Here is a 23,145-nt window from a genome sequence, read left to right as displayed (position 1 = left end):
AATCGTTAGCCTGATTCCGTTTACATTTGCTAGACATTGACTGGGGAAAAGATGATTGGCTCACTGCAAGAAAATCCCCCATGACTGCCAGCATGTCCAACAGCTCGCTCCTTCCAACTGGGGGCTCTCTTCAGAATGGGGTGCAACCACCTTAGGTGACTGTTCACAACTCAGGTCACTCCTCCCAAACACCTGACAGAGGGACCAATTGGCAGTTTAGGAAGGTAGCAGCTCAGGCAATCACCCCTTCCTAAGCCTGTCCTTTACCAGGGGTTACATGTGAACCCTACCTGTAAACTGGGGGCTGGGAATTATGCATTACCCAATCACCTGTTACACGTCAGGAGCACTCAGGGAGGAAGTAGAAAACGAAGAACCTCGAACACCAAAGTGGAGGAAGGATAGGAGAAGAGGAACGAAAAACAGAAAGAAGGAACGAAAGACAATGGAGAGCCTGTTCTGATATCGACAACTGAATATACAGAAAACATTTCCAACAACATTCCAGACATGTTCTCCAATGGAGGGAGAAAGAATAGCAAGAGGATAGACATGCAGCACAGAAGCGAAAAGCTGCTGCAAAGGCTGGGGACCCATGGTAGCCAAGCACAAACACACCAAAGACTGGCGAGCCCAATGGTGGGGGGGGGGGTACCTTATGTTGTTCGCTTGTGTTAAACATAACTCTACGCAATGGCCCATAAATAATATTACTGGTTTGCCAAACAAATCATTCAGCAATACATGCTTAGCACTGCCCAAGCAAAGACGGGGCTGGTCATCAGTCAAATACAAATTTAAGTATTATCCAGCAGAATTTGTCCATAGTGTAGGCTTGTGCAGAACTGAAACATGGCTGATAAACAGTACAGGCAAGAAGAGAAAAGAGCTTTTGAAATGTGGTGCTACAGGAGAATGTTGAAGATTTGATGGGTGGAGGCATCAAGGAACTGTCAATTTGGTAATGGAGAAAGGTGTGTGTTTGTTGGGGGTGGGGGGGTGGGGGGGGGGGGGAGATTAAAGACGGAGACCAAGTACCAAATACAGTAAACAGGTTCAAATAATGTAGGCTCAAATAGTTATGCAGGACAGACTCGTGTGCAACTCTGCATCAAACCAGTCTTCAGAATGAAGCCCACAACAACAACAAAAACAACATTTCAACTTGCCAATTTCCAACAGAAAAGGAATGCATCACTGAATTCAAATTAATTTCATTGAAGATTATCCACATGAAGAAAATCCTGAAACTAAAGCCACAGTTGAAAAGGTTGACAAAGTTCAAAATGAAGCATAATGAAACATTAGAGGATTCATGATCACAAATGTATAAATCGCTGTCCCACATTTGTTGAATGCTGGCCACAAGCATATGAGAAACAAATCTATCAGCAATATTCCATCTGGTTTTGGGAATTTGTTACTGTGGATAAATTAAACTGCAACTGAAGTATGTGAAACCCAGAGTGGTCCTGAACATCTTGAGTCCAACAAGAGTCTACTCCCAGAAAAACTAATGGACAGATTTCACAGACTTCAAAGTGGACAATGTCAATAAATTAGTGTATTTGTGACCTACAGTCCTCAGAGCAAGGAAGAAAGAGTTAAAGTTTAACATCCCATGAATAATGTGTTCACTGTAAACAGACCAGAAGCTCACAGAATGGGACTGAGATGCAACTTGCTTTATCCTTTCCAAAGAAGCAATCCCAGTGTTTGCCTTAATCAGTTCAATGACATCACAGAAAAATATAACTGAATGGGTCACAAGGATTTGAATCTTGCTTTTCTGGAATATATGTCCAGTGCCTTAACATCTCCTAACATAATTTGGTTACAATCTTCCATTGCTAAGTGGAGTTATTTTTCACATTTTCCTCTATTAATAAAATGATATTTTATCAAAGCTGTGTTCTGTGGAGCACATGTGGGAAGTGTGTCAACCATAGGTGATGGTTTAGGAACAAGAGAGCAAGATTAGACTCTTACCTAAATCTTTGAGATTAATGGTGACAATCAATTACTAAAATATCAGTCTACCACAGCAACAGCTGCCCTGTGGATCTGACAGCAATATCCTTTACAGTAGATGTTACCCTCAATGTAATTCAATTACAAATTAACAGTTTGAATTAAAGTTGAACACTAAATTCTTTTGTTGTTTGTACTATACTCCAGCTGATAGGAGCTAGGATAAAAATTTGAACTTTCTGGGAATGACTCGTATGCACACTTTAATTTCTAGCTCATTAATTCAAATGGTCACATCTCTACATTTCTGGCACAGCTTCAGCATTTGTTTTTCCACAACATCAGTCGAGCTCAAACCACCACCAGCTGTTACAGTCTTGGTGATGGAACCTTGTGCTCTTTGAGCTTTCTGCCTTGTGCTAGTTCATTGAAGCTTTAAAGGTGAATCTTTAAGTGATGTTAGTGAAATAGTCACTGTGTAGCAAGTGTCAACTGCATCTACATAATCAGTATACACTGATTCTTACTCATCAAAAAAAAAATGGCTCTGAGCACTATGGGACTCAACTGCTGTGGTCATAAGTCCCCTAGAACTTAGAACTACTTAAACCTAACTAACCTAAGGACAGCACACAACACCCAGCCATCACGAGGCAGAGAAAATCCCTGACCCCGCCGGGAATCGAACCCGAGAACCCGGGCATGGGAAGCGAGAACGCTACCGCACGGACACGAGATGCGGGCTCTTACTCATCCATAGGGTGTAGTTGCTTATGAGCAAATTCTTGTCTGAATCTGGGACAAAACTCCTGGCCAGGCTTGAAAAATTGATTAGTCAAGAGTTTCAACTTTTCAACATGAGAAATATCAACTGGGTATAAACCCTTCTTAACTTTATATTTTTCTCGAATGGATTACAACAACTATTTTGCAGAAAATGAAATTTTGTTATCAGCAGGACATTATAATATGAACAAATTTTGGTTCATTCTGTTAAGTCTAGTCCATATCTAAGTTTTAAAAGCTCTTTGTCCAACAATGACATTTCTTTCCATGGTTTAAATTGTCTTTTACTGTAAACGAATGATGAAGGATCCTATGACTGCCAGTGCCATCTCAACCACCAAAAATCATCAGGCACTTCTTGGTTCATTTCACAAAACACAAATTAGTTCAGTCACAAAGCTTTCTAAGAGCAAGTTAATCACAAGATCAGCACCAGAGAGGAATGACAGTCGGAAGATTACAGGTATACTTCAGCAATGGTGTAAAAACATTTTGGCAATGCTTCCAATAATGTCTTAAATGCTGAAAAGTCAGCAATTAATTAAAACCTTTTTGGGGTCCTTTGATCAATAAGTAGGCACAAGTCTAAAATTTAAATATGTATAGTTTCTGAAGCTCGATACTCTTTTTAGACATGCCAAGGTTTAAAACGTGTTCTCTGTCTTGGCAACATATTCAACAATGTTTTCCATAGCCTAATGTTGCTAATAATGTTATATGAAATTTCTTACAGGATGAATTTACAAAAACTTTTGGTGATAATTTCATCCATACGTAGGCACTATTTTCCGTTGCTCATTGTTGCTCACTTCTTGTAAGTTAATCTACATAGAACTACACTTGTATTTTTACTGACATAAAAGCAGTTTTCACTGATTTTACTCTCTGCTTACTCATTGTCACATTCGAACATATAAACTGTGTATGAAAACAATAAACACTAACTTTGAGCAATTATTTTCAATCGAAAGCAGGTATGTGTGACAAATTTAACTATATAGCTTCTGAAGCTTACATAATTCTTTTTCTGGGCATATAAAAAAACTACCCAAAATGTTTGCATCAAATCTGCAAGTGCATATATTTTGATAGAGAAGGACAGAGGCTACTGTACAACCATCACAAGAAGATAGCATGGCTGTGTATCATATTACCAATTCTCAGCTGATTTCGTCCATAAAATTGCAGCTTTTTGCTGTTTAAAGATGGGCTCTCCAAGCAGCACAATGATGTTTCTGCCATTTTTTGAAAAAGTGCAGCTGTCAGTAGACATATTTAAAACTTTAATCGATATACTTCTTATTTGTCTCAAAAAGCTGTTTAAGTGTACAAAATCAGGTGCTTGTAAGTTTCGAGTACGTTTCATAAAAGTTATTCAAAGCCAACACTTTGGCACATGCATGTAGGTGGTGCAAACTTGGTGGACAATGAAGGTGAGGGGGTGTGAATTTGGAGGAGGTTATTGTACAAAGGTAGCAGGAGATGGAGGGTGTGGGGACAGTAGGTCATCATAGATTGAAGCAAGGATAATTCCAGGAGCAGAGAAGTATTGTAACGATAAGTCCCAGGTGTGCAGTTCAAAGAAACTGACGGCGTAGAGGATGATCCAGATGTACTGGGTTGTTAAGCAACCATTAAAATCACACATGTTGTGTTCAAGCTGCTTGTTGTGCCACAGGGTAGTCTACTTTGCTCTTGGCCGTAGTTCAGTGGTGGCCAGCTGGTTGATAGTCACACCAAAATAAAAAGCTATGCAATGATTGCAGTAGAGCTGGTATATCACATGACTGCTTTTGCAGGTGGATCAGCCTCTGAAGGGGTGTGATAAGCCTGTGACAGGACCACAATAGGAAGTGGTAGATGGGTGGATTGGACAGGTTTGCACTGGGTCTTCCACATGGATTTAATTCCTGTGGCAAGGGACTGGGATTGGGAGTGGCTCAGTGATGGTTGGATAGACTAGGGCGTTGTGGAGGTTGAGTTGGTGATGGACCACCACTTTAGAAGGAGTGGGAAAGATGTCCCTCATTTCAGCACCTGGTGATAGAAAATCAAAGTCCTGACGAAGGACGTGGTGTAGCTATTCCATTCTGGGGTGGTACTGGGTGATGAAGAGGGCACCCCTTCATAGCTGGTTCTTGAGGGATGGTGGGAGGATAGGAGGGTATGGGAATATGGCACGGGAAATCTGTTGGTGGACTAGCTTTGGGTGATACTGCCTGTCTGTGAAGGCCTTTGTGATACCTTCAGCATACAGGGTAAAGAGGTTCTTATCACTGCAGATATGCTGTTCCCAGTAACCAGGCTGTATGGGCAGGGTTTTTTTGTGTGGAAGGGATGGCAGTTGTCAAAATGCAGGTTCATGGTGATTGATGGGTTTAATGTGGAGAGAACTGTGGATACAGCCATCAGAGAGGAGAAGGTCAGTGTCCAGGGAGATGGCACACTGTGTTGAGGAGGACCGGGTGAATCAGATGGGAAAGAAGTAGTTGAGGTTGTGAAGGAATGAGGATACGGTGTCTTGGCCCCGAGTCTAGATCATTAAGATATCATCTATAAACCTATGACATAGCATGCAGCTGAATAAAACATGCTCAATTTTCATGGCTGCTTCATAACCCAGGCCATCTGGCTACTCCTCTCCACCACCAGATTTTCTGAATTGCGAAGATGAGAGCTACCCTAACGACACATTCTCCTCTCCCAAAATTATCCCACACTCAACCTACGGCCCCACAGCCTCCACCCAATGGTTCCCACTCCCTCTGTCCACTAACCTCACCCTCATTGTGTGCAACACTCTGCCAACACACTTTCAGGCTTTTCTCCTGTGCGCTCCTCTTCCTACCCCCCTCCCTCACCCCATAACCTCCCACATTGCCCTGGAAGCCTTGTCCTGCTGCCTTCTAGTACCGGTGCAGTCCCTCCCCCTTCCCTGCCCCAATCCCAATTGCAGCTTTCGTTCAACCTAACAGTTGTAATCAGGCCAGAGCAGCCAGAGATAATGGTCAAGTGCGTGTGAGGAGTGCCTGCTTGGGTAAATGCATGTGTTTTACTTCCTTTTCTGAGGAAGACTTTGGTCAAAAGCTTAATGTGTAACTGTCTTTTCACTGTGCCTGTCTGCAACTCAATTTGTCATCTTTACAGTAAGTAGCAATCTAGCCTTTGCATAATTGTTGGACTTTCCATTGTTCAACCTATTATTGGAGGTTAGAATCTTTTTATAACAAAATAAACATAATACAACTCTCAACATATTTTTAGTTTCACATATTTAAAGTTTCTCCTTTGCTATACATATTTTATTTGACCACGGGTGGAAGCTGTGTGAACTGCAGTTGGAAAGTAAGTAGTGATAAGTTTTGTGGGGCTGAAGCAAGTGGTTTCACTAGGAGCAGGGGGAGAGGAGTGCACGGGGGAGATCTCTGGGGAGGCGACCAAGGCCCTCTCTTGGAACTGCAAAATATTTAGCAGGAACAGATCAGGAGCAAGAAAGGAAAGCTTGTGCTTTTCAAACACAAATTAGATCAAGCTTGGAGGAAGCTAATGAGGATGAAGGAAGGCAATGGTGGTGGGATGGGGGAGGTAAGGGGTTTTCAAAACCTGAAGTTGGTAGGAAGGCTGGCAGAGCTGGACAGAAACTGACTGCTCTGTTGTGTCCACCAGCAACAGGTTCCAGCAGTCAGAATTGAGTGGAGAGGAGCCTCAAGATGGTGTAGGAATAGGAAATGTGCATAAAAGACTCTGCCTGTGAGTAAGTAGGAAAGGAAAATCACAAATGTTGGAAAAAAGAGAGCACCACAGTCGCAGCAGAGGTGCAAGCTCTCCATCACAGGAGAAGTTAGCCTGGATTTAAAAAAAAAATGGCTCTGAGCACTATGGGACTCAACATCTGAGGTCATCAGCCCCCTAGAACTTTCACTACCGTAGCGGTCGTGCGGTTCCAGACTGAAGTGCCTAGAACCGCTCGGCCCCATCGGCCGGCCAGGATTTTCAAACCGAGTACTAGTCTGAACAAAGTGATTGACGGTTTAAAAACTCTGTGTGAGGATTTTATCAAAGGTGATCAGATAGTGAGAGCGGGTGGGGTGGAGAACAAACTGTATAGTAAATACATTGGCTTGAAGCAGGATTTCAGTCTTTGAACAGTACACTGATATGCAATACACAGCATATATGTAGAATTAATGAAATATAGCACATAGCATTTGTGTTATATGAATGTTCAAGCCACTACAGCACAACCTTTAAGGGTGGAGGATCATGGTTTACATCAGAGGTGGAACACATTTTAAAACTAGAAGATCTGATCACAAATAATGTAAATAAACATTTTACATTGGCAGCTACTGAATGTACAAAGCTAAGACATTCACAGAAAGTTAATCATTCAATGGGTATATCGCTCACTTACTGGTAACGTCAATACTTTCTTCAACAAATTAACTGAAGTCCTGGTAAGTGTCACAGCCCCCCAAAACTAACAAAGCAATAAGGGGAGACATGCATATTAATATAGATGTTGAGAGAAACACTAGTAATAACTACCTAAACATCTTGAGCACTTTTGGCATGGCACAAACCCAAACAATGTATGTTGGACTTGCGACTCGATGCTGATCGCACAATTCCGGTGTGGTGAATTATTGTTAATGTTTTGTGCAGTGCCAGGGAAACATAGTTTATCATTTTCAGTTGTTAATAGTGATGAGTGAAAGTGTTGCACTTTCAAGTGCCAATAGTGTTACAAAATGAAATCTAATTTCTCGGTTATGTAACACAGAAATTTATTTGAAATTTTGTTGGGACTTTGGATTGTTTCCAAATGAGGATAGCAGGAATTGTGTAGAATGTCATGGACTCATCTCCATGACACTTCATGAGAAAGGCGTGTATACTGATTTCCCTATGCAACTGTACTGCATCCAGAGTCACAAGGGATCATCTATAAGGGAGAATGCATGGTTTGACAGTTCCAATTTATCCACTGAGAAGGGCATAATTTTAGTTTATTGTTGGGTAAGAGGCTATAAGCTACAAGGAAAGAGCCTGAAAAACAACTATCAACGAACACTGTGTGCAACTACTATGGCACCTGCTGAGAAGTTAGTTACATCATATGAATCTTTAACGAGTGTGTTCTAATCAGTGGACAAAACAAGGTGTCAGAACAGACAAATTGCATATAGCTACTGGAAAATGCCAGAAAGGGTGACCATTGAAAAATGAAGTTTAACATATTTAGGTATTTGGTGACCCTGAAAGAGAATCTCGCAAGTGTTCCATAGTTTGAATTTATTCAAGGGGGAGGAAAGCTTTAGTCTTTCTGACAAAGCACTTTATATTGTCAGGCAAGAAAGTGACAACTGACGGATTTACGTCATACAAGAGCTTACAGAAAGTAGGATTTCAAAATAAATTTTTGAATCATTCTGTCGAATTTGTATCATCGGACGATCCATTTGTCTGCACACAAAACTTAGTAACCTATAGGCCTAATTGTAATATCAATGAGTCACTGCTGGCATCATCCAACTCGTGCAAATACTTGGGCAAAACACTATATAAGGATATGAATATAATGGACATTGCTTACAAATGACTTCCAACCCATGGGAGAGAGTCACAGAGATACTGAAGGAACTGAACTGGAAGACTCTTGAAGACAGATGTACATTGTGCTAGAAAAATTTATTAATGAAGCTTTAAGAAGCAGCTTATAATGAGTACTCTGGGAATATACTAAGACCACAATGTATTGCTCACATAGGGATTGTGATGATAAGATTAGAATTTGGTCAAAAATTCAACAATGGAGAACGCACGATGAGCTGGAGCATTGTTATGGTGTACCACCCAACTCTGTCTTTCCACAATGCAGGCCTTTTCTTCAGCACCTTTTCGCACAAACGCTCAAGGACACATTTGTAGTATTCCTGGTTAATTGTCTATCCTCCAGGGGTAATTCATGATGCACAATACTGGTAGAATCGAAAAAAATCACCAACACTGTCTTCACCTTCAACCGACTTTGCCATGCTTCTTTTGGTTGTGCTGAATGTGGAGTCTTCCACTGCAGAGATTGCACTTCGGTTTCAGGATCATATTCATATACCCACAATTCGTCACCTGTAATTACACTGGGACATTTTTAGTCCGATTAATCAGTTTTCGGCACACTTAAAGTCAGTATTGTCTTTGGTCACTTGACAACACTTTTGGAATGAATTTTGCGGACACTCAAAGCATGAGCAGATCTTTAGTTAAAATTGACTGAACTGCATACAAACTTAAATTAAGTTCATCAGCCATCTCCCTAACTGTAAGTCTACGATCAGAGTGTGGCTAAGTCGTGAACTTTCACAACATTTTCATTCATTTTTGAGGTAGGACAGCCGGACCGTGGTTCACCTTCAAATGATTCACGGCCATTTTTAAATCTGCTGAAACACACAACACCATTTGACTGGCTCATACAAATATCTCCAAAAGCTGTCTTTAATAGTTCATAAGTCTCAAAAGCTGATTTCTTGGTTTTAAAACAAAATTTGACACAAACTCGTTGCTCCGTTTTTACTTCCATTTTCGCGCAAACAGAAGCCAGCAACATGCCCTAACAGACCTGCACTCAACCAGCTGCCATAACGAACTGAACAATGGAAACGCAGTTTCCTGTCGGAGGGCGTTCAAGGGCAAGGCAATGACTCACTCCCTACCCTCCGTGTACCTACCCGCCAAACCTGTAACCAGTAGCAGATCCATTCTTAAAACTTTCCAATCACACCTCGTAGGACTTGACAATTTGATGTTAGTGTCTGAAGCTTTTCAAGTTTTTGGTAAAATGGAGAAACATTATCAAGTCAATGCACGCAGTTGTAGTAATGCTGATTCCCAATGCCATCTAATGACATACTGTGCCTTAAAAGGACTGAAAGCTGTAAAGAAACTTCCATTAGAACAGCAAGAATTGCTTACTTGATGGAGTGGGAACCTGTAGTAAAGAAACCCACCATCGGCTGACCGCGCCTGGCTGTTGGGCATGGCCACTCGGCGATAGGGTTACAGTCACTGAGAGAGGTAGTGGCATAGCTACCTGGACCAACACAAGGATTTTTCTCAGATTACAAAAAAATGCTAATTGCTTAGGCGAAATTTTTGCACCTTACCCAAAGCGGCACCACAACAGAAATAAGTATTTCTAATAGAATGAAATATGCTCTATTTACCAGTATGAATGTAACATGATAGACGTCCAGTTTGAGATACAACTTTGAACGTAAGTATAATATGATTCATTCACTTTTTTAGCAAATTTACAGGATGGTAGCACAGTAATGAAACACACAAGCTAGGTCTTAAACTGTGAAATATTTAACAGCCAGACAGACAGTAGTTTGGCAAAAGGCCAGGTCCATAGCGCCCTTGCCTCTCTACTTATGCCTTGCTAAAATATGGAGCAAATTTGTCCTGGCTGACCTGTTGCCCTCTTTGAACTGAGATAAAGCAAAAAGTATAGCTTTCTGAACTTTACTTGCATCATTTATGTGTTGAACACAATAAGTTGTACAACTACACTAAGAAGCAAGGGGGCTAGTCTTTTAGATTAGGAACAGTGGCACGCCAAACTTGATGATTTCTTCATGACTTCTCGGTCTCTGAAAAAGTGGTCTTCACAAAAATGGCTCTAGAAGCTCAACCAAGTTACAGGTGAACCTGAAACTTTGCAGAAGTTCAAGCAGGTCCCTCAGGTACAGACTGTGTAAATTTGATCAAAACTGAAAAGGATCGAGCTGGGTGCTCTAGGTCACCTGACATGGAACGACCCACCTAAAAGCAGTTGTAATACAAGAAAGTCAGTCACAAAGAAACTCCAGGTGGAATGAAAGAATTGCACAAGCAGTCTCTCGAAAATCCAAAAACAGAATGGAACATAATACAGAAAACAACTAAGCAGAGCAGCAAGGAAAACTACAGCACCTGCTAAGAAGATGGCTTGCGAAAATGTTCACAATAGAAGAGAATTCTAAGCATGACAAGAACGTATTACACTACATATTAGGAAACAGGGAGACACGATAAGAAAATACTTCAAAATTCATCAACAACGAAGGAAAACCTGTGCGGAAGGAAGAAGTAGGTTTGGAAGCATGGAAAGAATACTACTGAATTAAGGACAGGATGAAACAAACATACACGATGAGATAGAGGAAGGCAAAACTAATAACACCAAAGAGTACATAGAAAAAGAAGATCTGCAGATGTTGGATGCAGAGAAAGTTGTATTAGAAATGGAAAATGGCATAACTGAAGAGCCAACATCACAGTAAAAATAAGCAAAGCGGCATCGCCTATCAGAATTCAGTGGCTCTATAGAATAATGAGGATAGTGTGGACATAAGTAAAAATTTCTGATGATTTTACAAAGACAATTATTTTACCTATTTAACAGAAACACAGAGGAATACCATTATTATGCTGCTGTATGAAGTTTTATGAAAAAATAATTTTACAGAAAATCATGAATATGGTAGAACCAAAAATAAGGAAGATCATTTGGCCTAAAGATGCCATATTTTCTGGCCAGACAGGTTACAGAAAACAAATGGAATTTGAGAAAGATATCATAGTTGTGTTCATAAATTTAAAAAAACATTTATGACACTCAGGTTGCTCTCCATTCAGAGGCTGTTGCACGCAGTGACTGTTATTGACTTGTAAATAATAGATTTCAGCTATCAGTCGTCCTGTAGCAGAGGTTTTGGGGGTGTGGCTTCCTCAAAAGTACAGCTCTTATGGGCACCACAAGAATCTGGCATTTCAGCCTAAGGGTGTCCTACCAACCGGCATACAATTTTTCACGTTCCACTGCTTACATCAAAAGGGCATCAACAGAGTTGCTGAAAATTCACTATAGAATCCCTGTCTCTGCATATCTCTATTATGCGCTGATGAGCTGTAATCGACATTTTTTTTTTTTTTTTTTTTTTTATTTTTTTTTTTGTAGCTGCCTATTATATTCACTGCTGGAATAAGTTTGCAAATTTTTCACCAGAGTGCCCTAGATTACAATAACATAAGTACCATTACCTAGCGAGAGTTTCATGAATGATTACAGCAATAGTGTGCGAAATAAGTCCCATTACTTAAGTTTCTTTGCCTGCTGACTGTGGGTGACTTTCGTTGTTTGCAAGTTTCTTTTTGTCAGTGCATTAGTCATGAGTTTGAGTTTTACTTTCTTGCGAACAACAGCAGCATACCACATGTTCAGAAACAACACAATATGAATAAAGTGTGTAATTTATTAGGTAAAATTTTGGAACATGTGGTTACAATGAAAGTGAAGAAACTTGGCGCACCCATATTAGAAGTAAACATGAATCAAGAAGAAAAACATTGTAAATCCAGACAAGGATAGACACTCAATTTTAACATAGCAATGTACAATGCAGATGAATGGCTGTGTGCACTATATCACTTAAAGTACATATTTTTGTAACACACAATTGTAAATATGATAAATACGGTCTGTACACTTCCATGGCAATTGTTCATGTCAACCAATGACAGCACAAGATCCACGACATCATGGAAACATCACTGATTTGTCATATGAACTCATAAACATGGCAGTCTGAGTGCACAACACATTAAATGTCTGAAGATTAGAAATTATAATACACCTACATCTAAATTTATACTCCGCAAGCCACCCTACGGTGTGTGGTGGAGGGCACTTTATGTGCCACTGTTACTACCTCCCTTTTCTGTTCCAGTCGCGTATGGTTCGCGGGAAGAACGACTGCCTGAAAGCCTCCGTGTGCACTCGAATCTCTCTAATTTTACACTCGTGATCTCCTCGGGAAGTATAAGTAGGGGGAAGCAATATATTCGATACCTCATCCAGAAACACACCCTCTTGAAACCTGGCGAGCAAGCTACACCGCAATGCACAGCGCCTCTCTTGCAGAGAGTGCCACTTGAGTTTGCTAAACATCTCCGTAACGCTATCACGGTTACCAAATAGCCTTGTAACGAAATGCGCCGCTCTTCTTTGGATCTTCTCTATCTCCTCCGTCAACCCGATCTGGTACGGATCCCACACCGATGAGCAATACCCAAGTATAGGTCGAACGAGTGTTTTGTAAGCCTCCTTTGTTGATGGACTACATTTTCTAAGGACTCTCCCAATGAATCTCAACCTGGTACCCGCCTTACCAACAATTAATTTTATATGATCATTCCACTTCAAATCGTTCCGCACGCATACTCCCACATATTTTACAGAAGTAACTGCTACCAGTGTTTGTTCCGCTATCATATAATCATACAATAAAGGATCCTTCTTTCTGTGTATTCGCAATACATTACATTTGTCTATGTTAAGAGTCAGTTGCCACTCCCTGCACCAAGTGCCTATCCGCTGCATATCCTCCTGCATTTTGCTACAATTTTCTAATGCTACAACTTCTCTGTATACTACAGCATCATCCGCAAAAAGCCGCATGGAACTTCCGACACTATCTACTACGTCATTTATATTTATCGTGAAAAGCAATGGTCCCACAACACTCCCCTGTGGCACGCCAGAGGTTACTTTAACATCTGTAGATGTCTCTCCATTGATAACAACATGCTGTGTTCTGTTTGCTAAAAACTCTTCAATCCAGCCACACAGCTGGTCTGATATTCTGTAGGCTCTTACTTTGTTTATCAGACGACAGTGCGGAACTGTATCGAACGCCTTCCGGAAGTCAAGGAAAATAGCATCTACCTGGGAACCTGTATCTAATATTTTCTGGGTCTCATGAACAAATTAAGCGAGTTGGATCTCACACGATCGCTGTTTCCGGAATCCATGTTGATTCCTACAGAGTAGATTCTGGGTTTCCAAAAACGACATGATACGCGAGCAAAAAACATGTTCTAAAATTTTACAACAGATCGACGTCAGAGATATAGGTCTATAGTTTTGCACATCTGCTCGACGACCCTTCTTGTAGAGTGGGTCTACCTGTGCTCTTTTCCAATCGTTTGGAACCTTCCGTTCCTCTAGAGACTTGCTATACACGGCTGTTAGAAGGGGGCAAGTTCTTTCGCGTACTCTGTGTAGAATCGAATTGGTATCTCATCAGGTCCAGTGGACTTTCCTCTGTTGAGTGATTCCAGTTGCTTTTCTATTCCTTGGATACTTATTTCGATGTCAGCCATTTTCTCGTTTGTGCGAGGATTTAGAGAAGGAACTGCAGTGCGGTCTTCCCCTGTGAAACAACTTTGGAAAAAAGTGTTTAGTATTTCAGCTTTACACATGTCATCCTCTGTTTCAATGCCATCATCATCCTGGAGTGTCTGGATATGCTGTTTCAATCCACTTACTGATTTAACGTAAGACCAGAACTTCCTAGGATTTTCTGTCAAGTCGGTTCACAGAATTTTACTTTCGAATTCACTGAACGCTTCACGCATAGCCCTCCTTATGCTACTTTGCCCTCTTTCCTGATGAGGCAACAGTTTGTTGCGAAAGCTTGAATTTTGTGTGTATGTTTGTGTTTGTTTGTGTGTCTGTCGACCTGCCAGCACTTTCATTTGGTAAGTCACATCATCTTTGTTTTTAGATATATATTTCCTACGTGGAATGTTTCCCTCTATTATAACCTCCTTATGCTAACTTTGACATCATTTAGCTTCTGTTTGTCTGTGAGGTTTTGGCTGCGTTTACACTTGGAGTGAAGCTCTCTTTGCTTTCGCAGTAGTTTCCTAACTTTGTTGTTGAACCACGGTGGGTTTTTCCCGTCCCTCACAGTTTTACTCGGCACGTACCTCTCTAAAACGCATTTTATGATTGCCTTGAACTTTTTCCATAAACACTCAACATTGTCAGTGTCGGAACAGAAATTTTCGTTTTGATCTGTTAGGTAGCCTGAAATCTGCCTTCTATTACTCTTGCTAGACAGATAAACCTTCCTCCCTTTTTTTTATATTCCTATTAACTTCCATATTCAAGGATGCTGCAACAGCCTCATGATCACTGATTCCCTGTTCTGCACTTGCAGAATCGAAAAATTCGGGTCTGTTTGTTATCAGTAGGTCCAAGATGTTGTCTCCACGAGTCAGTTCTCTGTTTAATTGCTCGAGGTAATTTTCGGATAGTGCACTCAGTATAATGTCACTCGATGCTCTGTCCCTACCACCCGTCCTAAACATCTGAGTGTCCCAGTCTATATCTGGTAAATTGAAATCTCCACCTAAGACTATAACATGCTGAGAAAATTTATGTGAAATGCATTCCAAATTTTCTCTCAGTTGTTCTGCCACTAATGCTGCTGAGTCGGGAGGTTGGTAAAAGGAGCCAACTATTAATCTAGCTCGGTTGTTGAGTGTAACCTCCACCCATAATAATTCACAGGAACTATCCACTTCTACTTCACTACAGGATAAACTACTACTAACAGCGACAAACACGCCACCACCGGTTGCATGCAATCTATCCTTTCTAAACACCGTCTGTGCCTTTGTAAAAATTTCGGCAGAATTTATCTCTGGCTTCAGCCAGCTTTCTGTACCTATAACGAGTTCAGCTTTGGTGCTTTCTATCAGCACTTGAAGTTCCGGTACTTTACCAATGCAGCTTCGACAGTTTACAATTACAATGCCGATTGCTGCTTGGCCCCGCATGTCCTGACTTTGCCCTGCACCCTTTGAGGCTGCTGCCCTTTCTGTACTTGCCCGAGGCCATCTAACCAAAAAAACTGCCCAGTCCACGCCACACAACCCCTGCTACCCATGTAGCCGCTTGCTGCATGTAGTGGACTCCTGACCTATCCAGCGGAACCCGAAACCCCACCACCCTATGGCGCAAATCGAGGAATCTGCAGCCCACACGGTCACAGAACCGTCTCAGCCTCTGATTCAGACCCTCCACTCGGCTCTGTACCAAAGGTCCGCAGCCAGTCCTGTGGACGATGCTGCAGATGGTGAGCTCTGCTTTCATCCCACTAGCGAGACTGGCAGTCTTCACCAAATCAGATAGCCGCCGGAAGCCAGAGAGGATTTCCTCCGATCCATAGCGACATACATCATTGGTGCTGACATGAGCGACCACCTGCAGATGGGTGCACCCTGTACCCTTCATGGCATCCGGAAGGACCCTTTCCACATCTGGAATGTGTGTGTGTGTGTTGGGGTTTATGGGCGCTCAACATCGAGGTCATCAGCGCCCTGACACACAGTAAAAGGAACGAATGTGGAGAGACCTAATAAAACTGAAAAACACACTCAAAGCAGGAAAAGAGGGAAAATACGACCTGAGAAGGTAAAACCTAAGGTAAGGGATAACATAGCGACAAGAATGACATAGGAAACCGTCAGTGTCTGGCCACTTACATAAAATATGGGCGAGCTTGTCACACAGGAAACAAGTTAAAATCCCCTCCCTAAAATCTTTGTAAAAACATTCGACATGGCACAGAACTTTAAAACTTTAACCACATTCGTCCGAGTGTTGCCTAAAAGAGTTGGCAGGTCCGCTGGCAAGGCAGCCGCGGCCCGCTGGTCAGAAAATAAAACGCAATCCAATAATACGTGGCGCACAGTGACCTGGACGCCGCAAGCACCACACAGTGGAGGGTCCTCCCGCCGGAGCAGGAAGCCATGCGTCATAGGGCTGTGGCCTATTCGAAGCCGAGTGAGGAGAAACTCGTCCCGTCGATGGGGCTGAAAGGAAGTACACCACACACGCGTTGTGGGCTTGACTAGACGGAGCTTATTGTCAGTCACGTCCAGCCACTCGTCCTCCCACCGACGCATGACCCGTGAGCTCAACAGCGAGGTGAGTGCGTGCAAGGGGATAGCACACTGAGATACTTGTGGGGCGAGACACGCCTCCTTGGCTGCGAGATCTGCCCCTTCATTCCCAGCAATGCCAACATGCCCCGGAACCCAGCAGAAAGCTACAACCTTCCCCAGTCGCTGTAGTCGGAGGAGGGCATCCTGGATGGTCTGGACTACTGTAACTGCCGGATACAAATGGTGCAATGATTGAAGGGCACTGAGGGAATCGGAACAGACAAGAAATTTAGGAGAGGAAGAATGTCTCATCTCCTCCAGCGCCCGCAAGATCGCAGACAATTCTGCATCAAAGACCGTGAAAGGCGGAGGCAGTCGGACCTTAAGGACACAATCCGGAAAAACAACGGAGCAGCCAACGGAATCCCCTTGTTTCGACCCATCCGTAAAAACCGCTACATAGTCGTGGTGCTCAGATAAAACAGCAGAAAATGCTGCATGAAAAACGGTGGCAGGAGTGCAACCCCTCTTGTACTGCAATAAATCTAAAATCACTCTGGGCCTCTTCAGTAACCAGGGTGGCAGGTGGTTAAAACCCTGGATTTGGGGTTGTACAGACTCCACACCGAGCGACTCTAGAACACGTTGCACACGGATCCCAAATGGCAACGTAGCCCGGGGACGGCGGGAAAAAAGGCGGTCCAGAGGTGGATGGGCAACAAGATGGTGAGCAGGCGAGCTGGGAGCCGCAAGAAACTTACAAGCCTGGCGCACCAGAAGGAGCTGCCGCCGGATGGTAAGTGGCGGTTCGCCAGCCTCAGCACAGAGACTTGGTATGGGACTGGTCCGATAAGCACCCGTGGCCAGTCGAATCCCAGCATGGTGGACAGCGTCAAGGATCCGCAAATAAGACGGCCTCGCTGACCCATATACTGTGCACCCATAGTCCAGCCGCGAACACACAAAAGCCCGATAAAACTGAAGGAGACGCGCCCTGTCCGCGCCCCAAGACCTGTGGCTGAGGCACTTGAGGATGTTGAGTGCCTTCAGGGATCTGGCTTTCAAGTCACGTAGGTGTGGCAGCCATGACAACCTGGAGTCAAAAATTAGTCCCAGAAACCGCACTGCGTCTCTAGAATGTAGGACAGCATCCCCCATATGCAAGGCAGGCAAAGTAAAAAGACGACGAGAACGATTAAAAGGAACACAAACACACTTATCGGCAGAAAACCGAAAACCTGTCTTTGCAGCCCACTCCTCTAACCGCCGCACTGTTAGCTGCAACTGACGGCTCACGGTTGCAACACTGGAGGAGGAACAGAAAACAGCAAAGTCGTCCACATGACTCCCCCCCCGGTATGCACACGGAGTGCACATTACTATATAGACCAACCAAAGTAGACAGTGCTCTTGTGAAAACCTGACCTCACATCCGGGAGGGTGGAGTGTGCTCTGTGCAGTCATACTGATTTAGGTTTTACTAAACCATTTCAGGCAAATGCCGAGATGTTTCCTTTATCAAGGCCAAGGCCAACCACCTGTTCTTTCCACATAAAGGATACCTGTGAACTCTGTATGTATATTTTTGAGCTACTTCTTTTCATTGTATTACAGTAACAAATCCAATTCTATTGTAGAATGAGCCCCATATGGATAAATAAATAAATGATTTCTTCCCTTGTACAGTGTCCCACTACATGTTTAAATATTTCTGCCACATGTTTGGCCACTACTCATGTCAGTTACTGACATTGTTTGCTTTGAGTTGTAGGGACATTCCTTCTTTGTGTACTATCAGAAATAGATACAAGCAAGGACATGTAGTTGCTTTACCCCTTGCCACTATAGATTTGAGTTCTTTAGAAAGCAGTAACCTTCATTAGATTCAGTGCCACTTCTTTTAGAGTTTCTAGCATACTGAGTCATCCAGCAGCATGCTGATTTTCTATTAATTTCTGGAGGCACACAGCAAGACTACTTTGAGGTTTTTAACTACTCATGGCAAGACACTGTTGCTTGGCAGCTTTCGGTCATTTCAATATGCTCACAAACCTGCTGACTTCCCACTTTGCTTGTTCCACTAAAGCTCTCATTTCCGCATACTTTTCTCAGAGCTGATACAAAATCAAGACCTTTGTACAGCTCTTTCATAGCAACTCCAACTACCCCTGTCCAACTTATCTTCATCCTCTGGTCAGACAGATGTCCACTTATGTTAAACCTTTGGTGCATGAATTTCACTGCAGTGGACAACTTTTAATTCTCTGGCGTTTCCAATCAGTCATGAGGCTGCAAATCCATGACGGACACGACACCAATAGGGAGTGCCCACTGTAGTGAACTGTGTGAATTTGCAGCCTAAGGACTGATCGAAAATGCCAAAGATGCAACCATTAACAGCTGTCCACTGTAGTGGACGCTATGCGCCACAGGGTTAACAACCCTGTAGGCTGTCATAGTTGTTCTGGTGTCCTGTTTATGGAGTCTGCTGACAGCATATGAACAGTAACCTACAGCAAAACAGAGCTAATACAATGTAGGCACGATCATTTTTAAAGGAATGTACACCTTACACTCACAGGGAGTGTAACAGCACAGCATGTATAAAGTTACTACATCACTTCTGCCTCACAAACGGAGTTGGTAGAAGCTGTTCTGTGTGCTGCTGATAAGCTGCACAAGGAACAGAACATTGTTGTGTACCTTCAAATAACAACAGAAAACCAGCACACTGCTGAACAGTCCAGCATGTTCTGCTATGTTTTGGAGACCAAAATCGCATTTCCATAGAACTTAAAAAAAAAAAAAAATAAATAAAAAACCTCCATAACATAATAGTGACCGGCTACCCACATACATGTCAAAACTGTTATAGTGAGAGAAACTACACAATTCTGGTAATGGGCAAAAGCAATGATAATATCTAGCTGGGAACTGGCATGTCTCAAGATACAGTACAGCATTCATTCCCCTCCTTGTTAAAGATTAATTAGAGTTCTTATTCCACTTGTGAAGCAATATTAGTTTGTTTTGTGAGATTGCATGCATTACAATTTTGTGTTTCAAACACACCAGCAATAACAATTACATATTTTCAATAAATTATTAAAGCAGTTCTTTACAAACAGGTTATTATTAGGCTACCCCATTTTACATTATAGCCCTATTCATGAACGATGACAGTTCGCGCATGTCGAGGCATGGACCAGCAATGCATTGCTGCTCGTTCCAAGTGACACTTGCGGCACATGGTTTGAATTTGAATAAAGTGTGAATTGTGCAAATCTTGTCTCTCGCTTGCTCATGGAGCATTTGTCGCTTACCACCACCATAAGGAATGACAAATCGCAACAAATGGAATAAAAAAAAAAAAAAAAATCACTACACATCTGTGATACCCATATATTGTATAACAAGGACGATAATTGAGACTGAGTTGTATGTTCTTAGTGTCTTCCACTGGAACCAAAATTACACTCCATTGAGCTTTACCTTATGAACCAAAATTTTGGGTTCCACTCCCTTCCCAGTCATTAAACCAGAGTGGATAAAAACTAAGAGAGAATATGTGGAAGAAGGTTATGCATTTGACGCACCTTAAATCTTGTTTGTGATGACAGACAGGTCCCCGCACACCCTGAGGTCTATGTTAGATTGGAAGGCGACAATTTGGTTCAGAAATGGCAACGAAAGTGAAAGCAGAAAATCTAGTTGTGGTAACAAATTGACCGGTAGCAAAGCATAATGTTTACGTACGTGCCACATCGAAAAACACGGGGGGCCGGGGGAGGCCAAATACGCAACTTTTACGAGTACCTTCATAAAGTAGTTATTGGATAGTCACACAAAAAAACCTCACTGTAACTCAAATTTAATATGGTTTAAATAGGCCTGATATCTATGAAAAATTGGCCAAGCAAATAATAATATAACGGTATAACACAAAGGAAAGTTAGGTTCAAACAAGAGAAAAACAATGTTACACACTGCATTTTCTCTCGTTCCTCCTCTTCTAACTCCTTCTTGCTCTTTGCTTCCTTCTTCTTTTCGTTTTTATCTGATGCGTCTATTTTTGAATTCAAAATACCGGATGTGAAACTCCCAGAGCTATGATGATCTTCCTTTTGTACAGGTCTTTCACTAGAATGTTTCTTAAACTCGCCTGTATTACTAAGAATGTCTTCAAGTGCACTGGCCGCTCTGTTTATATTAGCGTCCTCTGCTTCGTTGTCATCGGAATCCGAATGTACATTTTCGCTGTCACTTTCTCGCTTGATATCCAGAATATCGTCCTGTGCTTCAATCGTACTTTCAAGAATCTGTGACGGTGATTGTTTAACGTCCGCTGTTGGAGTGCACACTTCACTTATTTCTAGCTCACTCTCATTTGCCGAATCGTCTTTGGAAAATATACTTTCCATTTCCTTTCAAATGCAGCAACAACTTTACTGTTTACACATAACACCATTCACATGGACAATACACACTTCACATCTGTCTAGTATCTAATCTAGCACAATTCAGCAATCGATTGTCAGCTGTCAAAACAACTACTCAGCGATATTTTAACCCTCGCAAGTGAACCACTGGTACCATAACGAAAATTTAACAAACATGGCTTTGTAACGTAGCGAAGGATACAGTCTGCCGAAAGGTACGTTGTCTTCAGCACAAAAAAGGGAGCACAATGCTGCATCTAAAATTTTTGATCACTTACGTAGTGATATAAAATGTCTGACAGGCAGCAAAGAAAAATTCGAAAATAAACTGAAAAAATTTCTCCTATTTGGTAGTTGAATTTTTGTTATTGTAGTGTGTAAAAGTTGGTAGAGAGGAATTTGACACTCAGTCTGTATTTCAAAAAAAAAAAAAAAGGAAAAGGAACATCTTCAGCTGAAACTGAAATACTGACGTGGAATGTCTTTGAGGGGTGTTTGGGGAGGAAAGGTCAATAGTTTAAACAGCGATAGTGTAAGTAATTCTGAACAAAAAAATGATATATGAGCATAGATGCGCAAATGCTTCGTTAGGGAGGTATTGGTATTGAAAGGAACATTTAATTCAGTAAAACTGACGTGCACAACGCGAACGTGTACGCGATACAACTGTATCGTAACGTAATTTTCTTGTAAACAATGAACGGCTACATACCATGTTTACGCTATGCAGCCTACCGTGTTTTATGGTCATGTGACGTACGGTAGTACAATCACCCTTGTTTGCGTAGTTGTGCCGTGTAAGCTGCATTTTGTAGTGTACCGGCGACGGATCTGTATGATGTCAACTGTGTTCAAAGAAGCGCTGATAACAATGCCACATGTCTACAGTAGGCAGGAATATGCAGATATGGTGTATGTTTATGGCTTCTGCGCGGGAAGTGCTACCGCTGAAAGCGAAGAATACCACAGGCGCTTTCCGACTCGACAATTACCTGATCACAGAGTGTTTACCAAAGTGTTTGTCACGTTGCGTGCAACAGGCTGTCTTCCAAGTAAACATTTTTCGTCCGAGCGTGACGTCAACCAACTTTGCAAGAACAGGAAGAAATTATCGCTGAGTGTTGAGTGAAGTCCCAGTACGAGCATATGAAGGATGTCCCTGTGTATGAATATCCCACAGACACATGTATGAGAAACATTACATGCGGAAAACCTGTATCCATTTCACATACTGCGTGTCCAAAATCTCCTCGTTGGCGACAATGCCCAGCGACTTCAATTCTGTCGCTGGGTAATTGAGAATAGTCATTTGCTTCCATACATACTATTCACTGACGAAGCCCATTTTTCACAACATGGAATAAACAACACACGCAATAATCATCGATGGTCACGGGAAAATACACACGATTCAGTGGATAGCAATTTCTAAGTCCATTTTGCCATAAATGTTTGGTGCGGCATGATCGGGAAGCTTTTGATAGTTCTATTTATTATCAATCAGCGATTAACGGGAGAGAGGTGCCTGCATTTTTTGGAACATTCATTTGCAGAACTATTGGAAGACGTTTCTTTAGCTAAGCGAACTGGAATGTACTTTCAATATGACGGTGCCCCTCCACATGTTACCTTAAATGTGAGGGACCATCTAACTGCACCTACCCTAATCGCTGGATTGGCCGTGGCGGTGCTATTAACTGACCTCCAATATCACCTGACCTTACACCTTTAGATTTCTGTTTATGGGTTTGGATGAAATCAGAGGTAAATAGACGAGATGAACTGCTTCGTCGCATCATGGATGGTGCTGAATTGATTAGGAACCAACCACAGGCAATTGAACAAGCAACACAACGTGTTATCGCTAGAGTGCAAAAGTGCTTTACATTCATGGTGGGATATTCGAACCAGTTCTGTGAACTGTACAACATCTGTATGATAAGTGTTAAAGCCATTTGTAAAAGACGTGATATGTCTTCTTCAACTGAATACATGTAACATGCATGTTGTAATACATTATGTACTGAATGTAAAGTAAATAAACATTATGTAAAAATGTGTAACATAATTGTACTTCTCTGTAACATTGTTTTCAAGAAAGTCAGGTTACGATCCGGTTGTATTGCATAATGTTCATGTAGTGCACATCAATTTTGCAGAATTTGAG

General features: G+C 42.0%; 1 protein-coding gene across 1 annotated transcript in view; it reads right to left on the bottom strand.

Moving 5' to 3' along the window:
- LOC126481317 (transcription initiation factor TFIID subunit 11-like) overlaps positions 1-21,094 on the bottom strand; it is a 46,658-nt gene extending 25,564 nt beyond the window's left edge. Inside the window, exon 1 of the mRNA XM_050104978.1 lies at positions 20,527-21,094. Within this exon, the coding sequence (XP_049960935.1) occupies positions 20,527-20,960 (434 nt within the window). The 5' untranslated portion in view covers positions 20,961-21,094. The remainder of the gene's footprint in view (positions 1-20,526) is intronic.
- Between the last annotated feature and the right edge of the window lie 2,051 nt (positions 21,095-23,145).

This window comes from Schistocerca serialis, chromosome 5, assembly GCF_023864345.2.
Source record: "Schistocerca serialis cubense isolate TAMUIC-IGC-003099 chromosome 5, iqSchSeri2.2, whole genome shotgun sequence".
NCBI lineage: Eukaryota > Metazoa > Arthropoda > Insecta > Orthoptera > Acrididae > Schistocerca > Schistocerca serialis.
The sequence above is the reverse complement of the archived record's forward strand: the minus strand, read 5'-3'. Positions and strand labels throughout refer to the sequence as shown.